This window comes from Nicotiana attenuata, chromosome 2 (genome assembly GCF_001879085.1).
Source record: "Nicotiana attenuata strain UT chromosome 2, NIATTr2, whole genome shotgun sequence".
Lineage (NCBI taxonomy): Eukaryota > Viridiplantae > Streptophyta > Magnoliopsida > Solanales > Solanaceae > Nicotiana > Nicotiana attenuata.
Genome location: NC_031990.1, coordinates 79,647,098 through 79,661,864, shown reverse-complemented (window position 1 = coordinate 79,661,864; position 14,767 = coordinate 79,647,098). Strand labels below are relative to the sequence as shown.

Genomic DNA, 14,767 nt, shown 5'->3' with positions numbered 1-14,767 from the left:
ATATTTTTACTTTTATTCAGAAAGACAAATAAAAATATCATGAAAAAGAAATTTGACGTAGAGGAAGACTTGACAAAGAAGAGCAAAATGACGTTGTCTGTCTAAAATCATCGCTTGGTTGACAACTACGTTGTCTTTCTAAAGTCATCTTAATTAATACAATTTTGAGACATGACGTGAACAATGTATATTATTTAAAGTTGGAGCAAAAGATTGATCTTTAATATAAAGCTGAAGGAAGAAAACATTTAATTTTTTCCCTTATCTTTTAATAATTAGCTAGAAATATACGTGCAACGCAGGTACATAGAAACTATTATATATATATATATATATATATATATATATATATATATATATATTATCATCTTCTTCATGGCAGTTCCTAAATATGAAAAGAATACTTAGAAACTATAAAGAACTGATGTTCGATTCCATAATAAAAATTACTAAATATTATGCCATCATATTTGAACTATGTCTTTTCAAGCTATATCTTATACAACGGAAAAGTCAGATTTGCTTGTAAACTATTCGAAATAAATTACAATTTTGATCTCTATTGAAATTTTAGTCTAATATTATCTTTATTGCTAGGAAAAATATTTTTCTGTTGTTGCGTTTGATCCTAATGGAGCTCCAATCAAAGGAAGTTTTAAATTATAGTCTAAAGTTGAGGTGTAAACTTAAATTTCTCAAAGAATTAGGATACGTGGGGTGTGTTTACTGTGAAGGAGAATAATTTCCTGAAAAGACAATGGCAGTTGGAGTTCAGGTGCGAGGTCAAAGTCGGTGGATCAAGGTCCAAGTCAGGTCGAGGTTAGGGGGTGGGGATCAGGGTTATGTTTTGGGATCGAGCTGGGATCGAGAAAAGGATTCAATGTTAGGGTTTCGAGATCAAGGTCAGATCAGGGTTTAAAGATGAAATTAGTGACGAGGGCCAAGGTTCATGTTGGGGTCGAGGTTGGGGTTCAAGTACTAATTCGGGTTGGGGTTCGAGGTCAGGATAGTAAGGGGGTCCGGCATGAGGTACATGCTTGGGGTAAAGGTTCGGGGTCAAGGTTCATGGTCAAGGTTCGGGGCCGGGGTTTGGATTCAATAATAAAGGTTTGAATTCACGTGTTTGGGGTCAAAGTTTGGGATCAAGATCAAGTTTCGAGGTCGAGATCGATAACGACGGTCCTGATCCAAGTAAAGCTCAAAAGTTCGTGTCAAGGTCGGAGTTAGAGTTCGAGGTCAAGAGTCAGGGTTGAGTCGTGGTTTGGGGTCAGGGTCCAGAGTTGAGGTCGAAGGTTAGCAACAAGGGTCAAGGGTACGACCTCGTCCCCCGACCCTAAATACCAATCCCGATCCCTGACCCGACCCGACCCGACCCTAAACTTTAACCTAAAACTCTATTCCCGACCCTGATCCCAAACACTTACTTTGACCATTAGACCTCGACCCGAGATCCGACCTCGACTTTGAACCTTGACCCTGACCTAGAACCTTGATCTCAATCTCAACATTGAACCCTAATCTTGAACCCCAACCTTGAACCCTAGTCTCAAACCCCGACCCCAAACCCAAGCCTCGATACACAATTTTAACCCCTATCTCGACCATGAACTTTAATATCCGACTTCGATCCTGACCCAAGACCTCAAATCTCGAACTCGACCTTAAATCTTGAACCTTGACCCCTTGACCTTTGGATTCAGGTTTTGGGTCGTGAGGTTTAGGGATGTGCAAGGGAAGGGTGGTGCGAGTTTGGGTCCAGGAGGCAAGGTGAAAGGGTGGGATGAGGGTAGGGGATGGGCGATAGGGGAGGGGGAGGTTTGCCGAGTGGGGGGTTAGAGGGTGAGTTGAGGGTGCCATGGTGGGGATGGGTTGAGGGTGATTGGGGTGAGGTCAGGGTGCAAACCGTATGTGGGGGGTCTGGAGGCCTGGATGGCGAGAGTGTGAATTAGGGTGGGGGTGGGAAAAGTTAAAAATATTTTTTCTCCTCTTGGTAGAAAAGTTATTTTCTTCCAATTAGAAAAATGAGTTTATAAGACAAATATTTTTAAAATTTTAAGCCAAACAAATATGAAGGTCCGTAATGACTAGGGGTGTTCGTCGGTTGGTACAGTACAGTATTTAGACATTTCGGTTTGGTATTTTCGGTATTTAGTTTCTTAAAATGCTATACTAATACCGTACCTAATTAAATTCTGTATGGTTTGACTTTTCTCCTTTCAGTTTCGATTTATTCGGTACGGTAACTTCGGTTTGTTCGATTTTAATATTAACTAGTGCATAAAGTCATAGACCGTAATAGTCTTAATTAAACTACTCACAAATATAAAAATAAAAATGTTTTAAGCTCACATGACTATTGACAATAATTTTATCCAAAACCAGGAGTACCAACCCATAGAGAGAAAAAATATACATAAAGGAATAAATTTAATCATTGAAAATGTCTCGTTACTTGCTTAGAGCTAATTGCTGAAGTTAGAGAATACAACAAGAACTAATCCAACAGATGCAATTCAATACACGAGAAGAAACATCCTAAAATCGTAAAAATATTGCGTTAAGATGTTTGGCATCCTAGAGAATAAGAGTCAAAATCTGCGGTATACGTTGTTCCTCCATTTTCCTAAAGAAGTACATGGGCTTTACTGCTAGCCTCAACATGCATACCAAAGAAAAGTATTATGTAACTTAGTATGTTATAATCAATAATATGTGCAATGTGTAACTTATTATATAGGAAATTTTACCTCCTATAGTAAAGCTTTACACCCTATTTATTATAAATAAAAATCCTTTTAATATACTATTTTCTATAGCTACCTTTTAATTTTTATAGCAAAATATATATTTATGGTTACTCCCTACAATTAAGCCATTAAACACTCTCTCTAATATTTCTCTCTCTCATTCTTTATATAAAACTACCTCCTTATTAAACCCTAGCGTATGTTCTTTTCAAACTGATCAAACTAATTTGCTTCATTCTCGGATGGCAACTCTTGTTGATACATTCCTGACAGATTTGGACGAATTGTCCGATAATGTTCTTGACAAGGAGAATTTGGATGCTCCACCCGCGTTGGTTCGTGATCATTCTTCTATTAAATCTCCAGTGAGAAGAAATCCAAAGCGTGGAAGAGGTGAAAGGAAGTCTAATTCAAGACGACATTGCAAAGTTGGTTCTGAGAGTAGGGGAGACAGTACTTTTTGATTTTCTTTGTCCCCTTGCGGCCGGTTGACAATTCCAACGGAAAAGTTATTCTTGTATTCAGATGTGTTTATATGTATGATAAAGCATACACTAATTTTTATTTTGTACAGTGATTTTTGACTGTTGTATTTGGATGTATTTATATGTATTTGAGTTCATACAAGAACATTTTTAAATACATTGTTAGTTCTAACTGTATTCATCTGTATTTTCAACCTAAGTGTATCCATCTGTATTTAAAACAACAATACAAAGAAATACAGTAAAATACTCTCAATATAAATAGAAAATCAATGAATACAACCACTGAAATGTATTTAGATTGTAGACAGTGACTTTTAGGTGTATTAAGATTTTGTTAGAGAAACATATATTATGAATACAACATTATACATGATGTATTTATTACAATTCTACTATGAATACATTATACAACTAGCCAGAATACATATCCATACAGTTGGATACAGCAAATTGGTGAAGAGGTTGTAAGTATATACGACGAAAAAAAGGATGAACTAAATCTCTGAATATTGCTCTGTGTTTTGGGTGTTTTTCGTCCGAGAAATCTTTTCCTTAACTGGATTAATAATTTTGCGTGTTATAATTGAGTTTGTTGAGTTATATTAGGAGTCTATCACATTAATTGATTCACTTTCCGTTTTTAAACAGATGGAGATGCCTATTTTTGCGATGTATTCATGAATATATCTCGCGAATACATATGAATACAACGGATGATAGCTGGCATGCCCTGTTTTTCCGCATTGTTTTGCTACTGTATTCGCGAATACAGTAGCTTGAATACATCGAATACATTCCATAACAACTGAAAAGATAGCTATAAGAAGTAATTAAGTAAATGGTAGCTATAACAAGTTAATAGCCACTAAACAATAGTGGTTTCTGAAAATTTCTCTATTATATATTTCGGTACGCGTATCAATATTTCGATATTATTTTTTGAAATAGTTAAAAACCAAATACCATTTTCTTTTTAAAACTTAAACAAAATACCATACCAAATACCCAAATATCGAATACCAAATATCAAAATTTTAATTTCGGTATGATAATTCGATATTTACCAAATTATGCACCGCCCTAGTAATGATAAGCACAAATACAAGACTATTTGTTAACCATCATGATATGAATGAGCCAAAAGTATTTTTCGACTAGTATAGTAGCAAATATGACCTGTTTTTTTATATATTTTTTAGGGAAAATTGATAAAGAGAAAAAAGTAAAAAAGAAAAAACAAGAGGACTATAGGACTGTCCTGGTAGCCTCTCTGGGACTTGTTATTCTAGTGCATTCTTACAGCAACAACACATCCTTCTACCTTCTTCTCAGTCTAAACCGAACACAAAGAAAGAATGGCCAGAAAATTTTTCGTCGGCGGCAACTGGAAATGCGTATGCCTCTTATATTTCTTTCTCTTTTGTTCCTTCTTCCTTTGTTATTCCTTTGCTTTTAAACAAAAAAATAAGTAGTTTGCCTGCTGCACGATTATCAAATCATGCTTGTATTTTCAAACTTTATCTTTATTAGATTGATTCAACACGTTAGGTTTTCAATTGCTCGATACTTCACTTGATGCGCGTGTAAACCTAGACCTGCATTTGGCATTCTGAATTGAGATTTTCGCATGAATTAGAAAATATTTTTTTTTTTTTTTGTGGATTTCATGTGCTGCCAGTGTTTTGGAGAGCGAGAAGCGGAAAAAAGCGAGGAGGCCTCGCTTCGGTAGCGCGAAGCGAAGCGCGCTTTTTTCATGTGAACGCAATTTAACACATAAATAAAAAAAATTAAATAGGCATAGATAAATGACCAAGAACTCAATAAAAATAACATATCGCTTAACAAAATCCGGAACACTTGAACATTCTTTGACATCTCTAAAACCACCAATTAGATGTCTCTTGTGACGATGTATTCCACCGTTACAAATATTTTGACAAAAGATACATTGCACTTTTGTGCTACTACTGCCAATTGCAACTCCATACGCCCAAGCTGGATCTCTTTTTTGGCTTGATGCCATTGAATAATAAGATTGAATTTACTACAATCAATAACCAAAAAAAAAAAAACAGAACAGTTAAGGAGTCGAACCAGTGAACAGTGAAGAACAGAAAATAACAAAAAAACAGAGCACACAGAGAAAAACAGAGCATAAATTAGGGCAGAACAGAGCAATAAAAACTGAAAAAAATAGAAAGAAGAAGAGAAAAAGGAGTCGAACAGTGAACTGAAGAAAATCAGAAGAGGAAGAGAAGAGAAGAAAGAACGGAAGAAGAAGAAGAAGGGAAGAAGAAGAGGAGAAGATAAGAAGAGAAGAAGAGAAACTTACTCGAACAGTGTAGTCGTCGCTTGCAGCAGAGAAGCAGATGTCTGGAAGTATTGTGCGCAAGTGTATTTGCAAGTTTTAAAAAAAAAAAATCCCTAGCAGATGTCTGGACCTCGCTTAAGCGAGCTTTTCTGTGCTTTTTTCATCGCCTCGCTTCTCGCTTTTTAGGGTAAAGCGTGCGCTTATTCATGTGAGTCACGCTTTAGGGCAGAAAAGCGCAGGTCAGTCGCCTCGCCTCGCTTCTGCACTTTAAGCGAGAAGCGTGCGCTTTTAATAACACTATTTGCTGCTAGTATTCGAAGGTGTTGTTTTAAATTATAATCATTGCAGTTTACAGTTGATAACATAGCTGGACACTGGAGAATAGCATACTTAATTTGGCAATGTAACAACATTCAAATTATTGCTGTTAGAACGGTGTGACCGCCTCGTCTCAATGTTTAAGCTTGTAGAAAACACACACTTTTAATCACTTAATTATGTTATGTCAAACACGTGGAAATAACTTTTGTATTTTGGTAACAGAGAGACGTTTTACCTGCTCTGGTACTATATTGAACTGTGTGATAACCTCATGTAAAAGCTTACACTGTTAGAGAGAGCGCAAGTCTAAGTACTCAATTATATTGTTATGTCTCAACAACTGTGTCATGGTAAGAGAATCGAAAAAGCTAGAGCTATTAAGCTTTCTTGTATATATATTCGAGAAATTACGTTGGTTGGATGCCTTTAAACAAAACTTTTACACTCGTATGCAGGTCCGGAGCTAAAAGTCCGGGTACGGGTTCTGTCGAACCCAATAGCTTTTACTTAAACAATGTATTTGTAGCTTTTACTTAAACAATATATTTGTGTTAAGAAATTCATTAGATATGTACAAATATGAATTTAGAACCCTGTTATTAGCACTTGAAGTCGTCACTCTAAAATTCAGAACCCATAAAGTTGAAATCCTGGCTACACCCCTGGTTGTACATGTGGATATGAAGCAACATAGAAGGGCTTAGCAGACAGGGGTTTAATGCTTCAGGTTAATGCACAAAAGGGGCAGAGTGGGCATATGCCGTACATAACATTCCTTTTTGCATTTTTGCAAAGAGGCTGTTTATGTGGCTCGAACCCGTGATCTACCGGTTACCAAATGGTCACTCTACTGTTGCGCCAAGGCTTGCCCTCAGCATAAGTGAAACATTCTTATAGCTTTCACCCAACTTAGGGAACATATATGACTAAGTTTGAGATCAATTAATTTAGTTTCATTGCATAGTATAATAAATTTCGAATGATGTCTAAAATTAGTGGATTTTTGTTCTTTGAAAGTTGCTATGCAGATTTTTACATGATAAGGTTGTTTGTTGATGAAATTGAGATCTTACGTAATCTGGATGTTATCATCAAAATATAATTGAGTGATCTCCTTTTTTATATTGGTGAAAAGCTGAAAATATGCTCTCTTTTTTTTTCTTTCTAAGATTTAGATTATTTTGTAATTTTTATGTACAATTATTTGTAGTTGAAACCATTTATTTGACAAGGGATGAATAGCGTAGTGGAAAGGGCTTTCCACCTCCAAATGTGAGGATAGGGGTTGGAGTCAAGGGAGGGAGCACAGAGGGAAAATTCAGTTTTGAGCTCCCTGCTAGTCAAATGTGGTTTACCATATAAAAAGAAAAATCTAAATCCATTTATTTAAATTTAATACTCATTGCATTATGTAATGATAATGCTTGTTAAAAGATAAATCTATGGAATAATAGCCAAAAATTATAGGTAACTAATTGAATTAAATATGATTATGTTTCTAGCATTTTATTATTTGTATCTTCGAATGATAAGTTAAGTTTTTCTGACTCAAAGTTCTTAAATCCTCATAGATGTCGTACATATTTCTTAGTAAGTAGCATGGATGCATGCACAAGCATCAAGTCAGACAATAACTAAATTTTGACAATTAAGGGTTATGATTTTAATCTACCCAAAAAAGTAGCAGTATTTTCAATGTCAAAGGCAATAGTTGAGAGAATATTAGAATAATGTTTAGTAAAAGTACATAAAGCGCCTTATTGAGAATATAGTACAGGTTGCTCTTCGTATCATTTTAGGACTCAAGTGAATAAAGTTAAGAGACCAATTTATTCTTTAAAAAGAGGTTAGGAAGTGGTGTCCAGAGAATGTCCAAGAGTTTCTTTAATGTCCAAATGGGTTGAATCAATTGTCTAATTTAAAAGAAATAATTATAGCGAAGGAAGTAGGATATGTATATGACACCATTTCAAGTATTCTTTTATTGGTGTCGGACCCGAGTAACTCGATATGTGTTTGTGTTCCATTTCCATATCTGTCTAATCACATAAAGTTTTAGGCGTTAAAATCCTTATCACAAAAAGATTAGGCTTTAAATTAACTAGATCTGTTAAATTAAATATATCACTTGATACAAAGTTTGTTTGAAAGTATTCTGTAGCTTCTATATGTGCATCATGATTTTTTCAAGGAGCACTGACCTGCTGATTCACAAAGACAAGATGAGTTTAATTAATTCAAGTCGTTCTTTGTGATTGAGGATATAGTTTCTTCCTTACTTCTTTATAGTGAATATTGCTCTTTGTTTAAACTAAAATATGTTTGCAGAATGGAACGGTGGAGGAAGTGAAAAAAATTGTGACCACATTGAGTGAAGCAGAAGTTCCTTCTGAGGATGTTGTTGGTGAGTTTCTGGCCCTAAGCTGCCAATGAAGTAGAGAAGGAAAAAGAATTGGTTATGGAGATGATTTGAATTGCTTCTGAAGTTGTAATTCTAAATTGACACTGAAGTTCTCAACTCTTTCCTGCGCACTTAGAATGTTCAGATTAGGTTACCATGTATGATTTAGCTTTGAACAAATCTACTATTTGCCTTTCATTATCTTGGGGTTTCTTCTTGTATTTCAATTGTTTTTCTTTCTTTGTATACATTTTCTTTAGGCTTCTGAAATTTACGTCTTAACATTTTCAATAAAGTAATCTCTTTACCCTATCCGAATTAATGAAAAGTGATTTTCTTTGATGCTTTTCCACTGTCTTGGCTGGAAGTCTACTCTCTAGTGTTTTTTGTTTTCCTAAGTCTTATACCATTGCTACATGTGGATTTGCTTTTCCTGCAGAGGTTGTGATCAGTCCTCCATTTGTGTTTCTTCCATTAGTCAAAACCTTGTTGCGTCCTGATTTCTCCGTTGCTGCACAAAACTGTTGGGTTAGGAAAGGAGGTGCATTTACTGGTGAGGTTAGGTATGCTCACTGACATGACATATTTGCCTTCTGAATATCTCTGGTAATATCTGATGAATGGGCAATTTGGAATTTGTACAAGCATACTGAGCAGAATTCCCTCTAACCAATTGTCGGTTATACTACTTGGTCAGATATTCCTGGACTTATGTTAAAACTTGTATTTTCTGCCACTAATGTGCCCTTTAATTTCCTACTTATCTATTTTTGGTCTGTTGTCAAGCTTCTTTCTTTTTTAGAAATAAGTAACATCTCTTGCTTAAATGTTCGAAAAATTGGACGCACTGGCATACACATATCAGGAGTTTCCGATTCTTGTTTCTGTAAAAGTATCTCTTACTTGGTTGAATTGTTGAATGCTTTTTTATTGAGTATTCTTGATCTGGTCAACTATAAGGTTAATTTTATTTGTTTAGTTATTTGCTTTGATTTAACTAAATCGACATTACGCTAATACTATTCTCTGCTTCCATAGTGCTGAGATGTTGGTCAATTTGGGCATTCCCTGGGTAATCCTAGGGCACTCTGAGAGAAGGCTTTTACTGAATGAATCAAATGATGTAAGCTATGATATGGAAACATGTAAAAATTCAAGTTTCCCTGCGTCTTTGTAATTAATAAATATGCACTGTTTTCTCTTTGTATTCTTGCTTTGAGTATAGCATTTATTTTTTTGTTTGCAGTTTGTGGGTGATAAAGTTGCATATGCACTTTCTCAAGGCTTAAAAGTGATTGCCTGTGTTGGGGAGACTCTTGAGCAGCGAGAATCAGGAGCTACGATGGCTGTAGTTGCAGCACAAACAAAAGCAATTGCAGGTATGTCCTTGATAGTCCCTGTGAAGTGGGAAGTAAAAAGCTTTATTTATGTGAACATTATTGTTACAACACTATAAATAACTTCTTGATCAGTGCCCCTCAGGGTTTAGCTCAATTTGCAAAGAGGGCTTGTGTCTTAGGTCACAGATTTGAGCCTTGTGCCAAGCGAACTAACTCTGGTATTTAAATGGAGTAGAGTAGAGGGGTGGGCCTATCATCCCCGAGTTACAAAGGCTGCGGTTGGCCAATGGTTCTGCTCCAGACAGATTTCTTGGTCATAAAAAAAATCTTGATCAGTGATGAATGTTTGATTGGAGCATTGTCATTCATTATGTTGTGTTATACTGTTTATTCTACCTACTTTTTGAACTTAAGGAACTCTTGGTTTTCTTATTTCCACCTGAAATGGGATCATAAAGTAAGTTGGGTACTTCTCAAAAGGATGACCGAGTGGTTGAGGTATAGGAGTAACAACCTGGAGATCCAAGTTTCGAATCTCAGCTACAACAATCAGTGTGAGTGCAGACTTGGTGGGTAAGTGTAGGCGACAACTGTGTTGTAGTTGTAGCCTGTAGCAGGCTGCCTACTAGATTTGTCGATGTGCATGCATGCTGGTCTGGGCACCCTAATAAGAAGGGGAAAAAAGAAGAAGCAGTGGCTTCTCCCCAGAGCATGCCAAAGTTCTTCCTTGTAATACGCTTTGTAATAGTTCATGATACTGCTGCCATCAGTTAGGAATGAATGGCTTAAGCATGTGGACTACAAGCATTTAAGAAACTAAAAATGATCAGTTAGGGATGAATGGGGATCCCTATCAATATAAAAGGAATCTTCTGCGTTGAAGCAAATGATATAACAAATTATGACAATCTCAAACAGCATGTCGATTACAAATACTTCCAAACTGCTAGCAGGAAGAAACTTCTCATCCCCACTTTTAAGTTGGATATAGATGTAGGCATACCAAGTCAAGTGAAGTGTCTTGAAAGCTTGACTGATGGGTAGTAAATTATGCTTCTACTAATGCCTATTAATTTGTAACTGGAGTTTCCAATCGTTCTTGGTGTCATCATCTGTTACATAGACTACTTTTAATTCTTCGTGTGAGAAAAAGCCGAAATACCTGCCTCCCTATTATGTTTGAAACTTGCATACTCTTTGCTCAGGGATTTGGCTAATGTCTCTTCTCTGATCTTGGAAACCTGCAAATCCCCTTGCAGTTAAGTAGAGTGTGAAAATTTACCGATTTTATGCGAATCCTGATAAAAGAATGTGTGTAAAAAGGTACTTTATTTTCTTAATGCCAAATAATAACAGAAAGCGCATGGGTTATCCTCACAAAATTTAGCTCAACGGTAATGAAGAGTTTATTCCTATGGGGTAATTTGCATCGTTTTCTAAATCGGAAGGAAGCAAGTTTAGAAAATGTATGGGGGTGTATCTGAATTTTATCTTTATTTCATTTATGTGAACGATAATGGTGACCATCTTCTTCACAGAAAGAATACCACACTGGTCCAATATTGTTTTGGCTTATGAGCCAGTGTGGGCCATTGGAACAGGAAAGGTTGCTACTCCAGCTCAGGCTCAGGAAGTACGTTGAATCTTTCTTAGCTATTCAATTACTGATGATGTATGTTTTTATGTATTTGTGACGGTTTGCCAATGTGGTAAAAAGTTGTACGAGATGTATGAAGGAGGGAGAGAATTAATGAAAACGAGCTGTGGCTGATACCCAAAGCACACATTTACAGAATGATCACCTAATTTATTTTTCAAAATTTTCAACTGTTGAAGTCACACAGTATTAAGTACTCCTCTTGTATTAGCTCCTTATTCCTTATAAGGAAGGAGTTGTAGACACGGCATTTTGCTGGAAATCTTATACTTACAGTGGGGCAAGCCTCTGCCTGCTGAAGCAGATCTCGGCCAATTAGAGGCCATGTCGAGCTCGGAGGTTCATATGTCTCATTCATGAGCTTATACATTGGTTTTCAGTACTTTTTTCAAGAATTTTTAGACACCTAGTTGACATGAATGCACAATATGATGTTTACCTCCTCCAAGTTAGTTCCGTCATTTCCAATTAGGTTTAGCAATCTAGGTATGGGTTCTTAAGTTATTGTCTTCTCGTTCTATGCCAACACATTTAACTACAAAAAGGTGCATCTCTGCCAGGTTCATACTGAATTAAGGAAATGGCTTCATGTTAATGGTGGTGCAGAAGTTGCTGCTTCCACTAGAATCATCTATGGAGGTATGTAAAAACATACCTGTTCTTTGTTTATTGTCGTGTTAATTGTACAAGTGAAATAGTATTGCGTAAAGTAATAGTTTGCTATCATGGAAGAGATATTTCCTGATATTTATATCTGTTAGGTGTTACAAAGAAGTGTGCACAACTTCCGTATTGTAACTTATTGGTCTAAAAAATAGAATATGATACTGATTGTGCATCGTTGCAAGAGAACTTGTTTTTGTGTAACTAACAATTCCTTTTGCTAGATTAATTTACATGAACTTAAATACGACATTCTTCCAAGAGAGAAACTGAGATGAAAATCCAGCATTACTTTTTCTCATTTTACTAAAATAATTTGCAGGTTCTGTAAATGGAGCTAACTGCAAAGAGTTGGCAGCACAACCTGATGTGGATGGTTTTTTGGTTGGTGGAGCTTCACTAAAGGTTTGTCTCAGCATTCCTCTTCCATTGTTTTGGTGCAGGCATATGTGGTTTTTAACTTTAAATCTCTGTTACATCACAGCCTGAATTTATTGATATCATCAAGTCCGCAACAGTGAAAACAACTGCTTAGTTGAATCAAGTATTGCTACAAGGAGCCCTCTTTTCTCAGATAGTGTTGTACATTTATGGTAAATAAGCTTCAAGAATACATGTTAGGCATAAGGATTTCCTTCAACATAAATAAGGTGCTCTTTGCTACATGCGTGCTTTTATCCGCTTGATGTTCAATCGTTGTTTCTTTGTTTATTTATTCAACTATGTTATTTCAATATGCCTGCTTTAATTTGCTTGATGTTCAATAAGATGACTCTTGAAATAGCACTGTATATGCATTGATCCTGAATCTTTCTTTGGAGAAATCATTGTCATTGAAAAAGCATTAATAGAAGATAGAGTGAATATATGGCCCCAATCATGAAATACTATGGAATATAACATGCCTGCAGGTCTTGCTAAGGAGTTTGGAAATATCTCTTGGTCAAGATATGCTGCCTCTTGGAGACTTACTTTTTATAATCTTACAAATTGTCCAGCACGAGTTATTCCTTTTGCTCTTCCGTAACATCTCTCTGTTTAGGTAGGGTTGTCAAATGGTAATCTTCGAGGTTATAGTAACTCTATGCAATGGCTCAGAGAGCACAAAGGGACCTCAGCTTATGACCTCTAGCCAATTCACGTATGTCATGACTTATGACCTAGCATCCTCTCTTTTTTTTTAAAAAAAAAATCAAAAATCCCTGAAAATTAATATAGTGCACTTAATTGTCAGAGGTTCAGTCCATCGCATGTTTGGACTCATAAAGTGCCTTTAACTCGGGGGCAAGTGCACGGATAGTTATTCTCAGGGATGCTATTTAGAGATTAGCTGTATTTATTTTGTCCTGAAATTTAAAAAAAAAAATCTATCTTTAGGACAATTCAAGATATTTGGCTGAAAAACTGAATTCATGACGCACTAGCTAATTCCTAAATAGCAGCCATTTAGACTGGTGTCAATTTCTACTTTAATGCATCACTTTTCACTAAATTAAAGCTCTAGGGGGAACACTTAGGACCAGAGATATCCCTAACAATATCTACAAGTCTTTTTCACTCTTTGTAGCCTAGCGATGTTTAGGCCAGAAAGAGACAAGCAGTCCACACTTTTCGACTTGCATATCATCCTTTGATTTTTTTTTTTTTGGAGGAATGGTAAAGTTATTTCATATAACTTATAGGTCACGGGTTTAAGCGGTAAAATTAGCCACTGACAGTTGTGTTAGGATAGGCTGCCTATATTACATTCTTGAGATGCGACCCTTCCTTTGACACTACATGAACGTGGAATGCTGCCCCGTGCTGTCTTATATTATATTATTTTTTGTTTAAAGCAAATTGTAACCAGATAGGAAAAATGAGGCACACCCATCAAATGAGAATAGATAAACCAATATTGTATATGAATGCGTTTCTGGTATGGGAGGGGGTATGTCTAAGGCAAGGCAGCATGTGACTCTGTGGCTGGGCTTCTGCAAATTGCCAGCAGCCAGTGCATGTATCAAATATCCTTCTACAGCCGTTGGGAATCAGAATATAAGCCAATAATTGGTTTAAATATCTATATACGGATAGTGGAAAAATTCTTTTATACCATCAGCTTACTTAAAAGTTGCCTATAGATAACTATTATAATGAACATGAATTATAATCGCTTAAGAACATCAATAGTCTAAATCCATCTAAAAATACAACATCAAGTTGTCCGCACGTGGTATTTACACCAAATAAATGAATGAATATATGTATTTGTTTAGAAATACATATTGCTTAACAATGGTTAATTAATATTCATTTTGACTTCACTTTACCACTTAATTATGAGAAGTTAATATAATTTGATATGAACACGGGTTACTATTTTTTATCTCGTTCCTCGAGCCATGCTTATGAGAAATAATTTAATATGAACATCGAGTACGAATAAAATATTTTTGATTTTGTCCCCGGAGCCAGTGCCGTCAACCAATATCTCCAAAATTGACGAGCTAAGTCAACATGTGCAGGTCGTTGTGCGTCCATCCTTATTCCTACCCCAATTCAAAGTCATCTTAGTGATTGACGATTGTTTTGATCATTGAACTGTTTTATATATTATTGATAGTATTAGGTTTTTAATTAAAATACTCCATCTCGAATTTTTTTTTTATTCCTTTGTAGTTGGTTCACACATTGTATTCGTTAAAAGCTTCTAGAAGGCAGTCTTGTACATGATTGTACCCTTCTGGAAACAAAAGATTGGTCAAACTAAGGAGCTGCATAATTGAAATCCGATCCAAAAATTAGTCAAAATATTATGCTTGTCAAGTCTACTATATTCATAAAGCACTACTACTAC

The 14,767-nt window shown here is 35.8% G+C and overlaps 1 protein-coding gene across 1 annotated transcript; it reads left to right on the top strand.

Moving 5' to 3' along the window:
• Positions 4,490 to 12,711, top strand: LOC109213545 (triosephosphate isomerase, cytosolic-like). The gene is made up of 9 exons (XM_019377363.1): positions 4,490 to 4,629; positions 8,196 to 8,271; positions 8,708 to 8,831; positions 9,307 to 9,391; positions 9,515 to 9,647; positions 11,147 to 11,241; positions 11,826 to 11,904; positions 12,251 to 12,333; positions 12,413 to 12,711. Exons 1-9 carry the CDS (start codon positions 4,591 to 4,593, stop codon positions 12,461 to 12,463), a joined length of 765 nt encoding a protein of 254 aa, XP_019232908.1. The 5' UTR covers positions 4,490 to 4,590; the 3' UTR covers positions 12,464 to 12,711.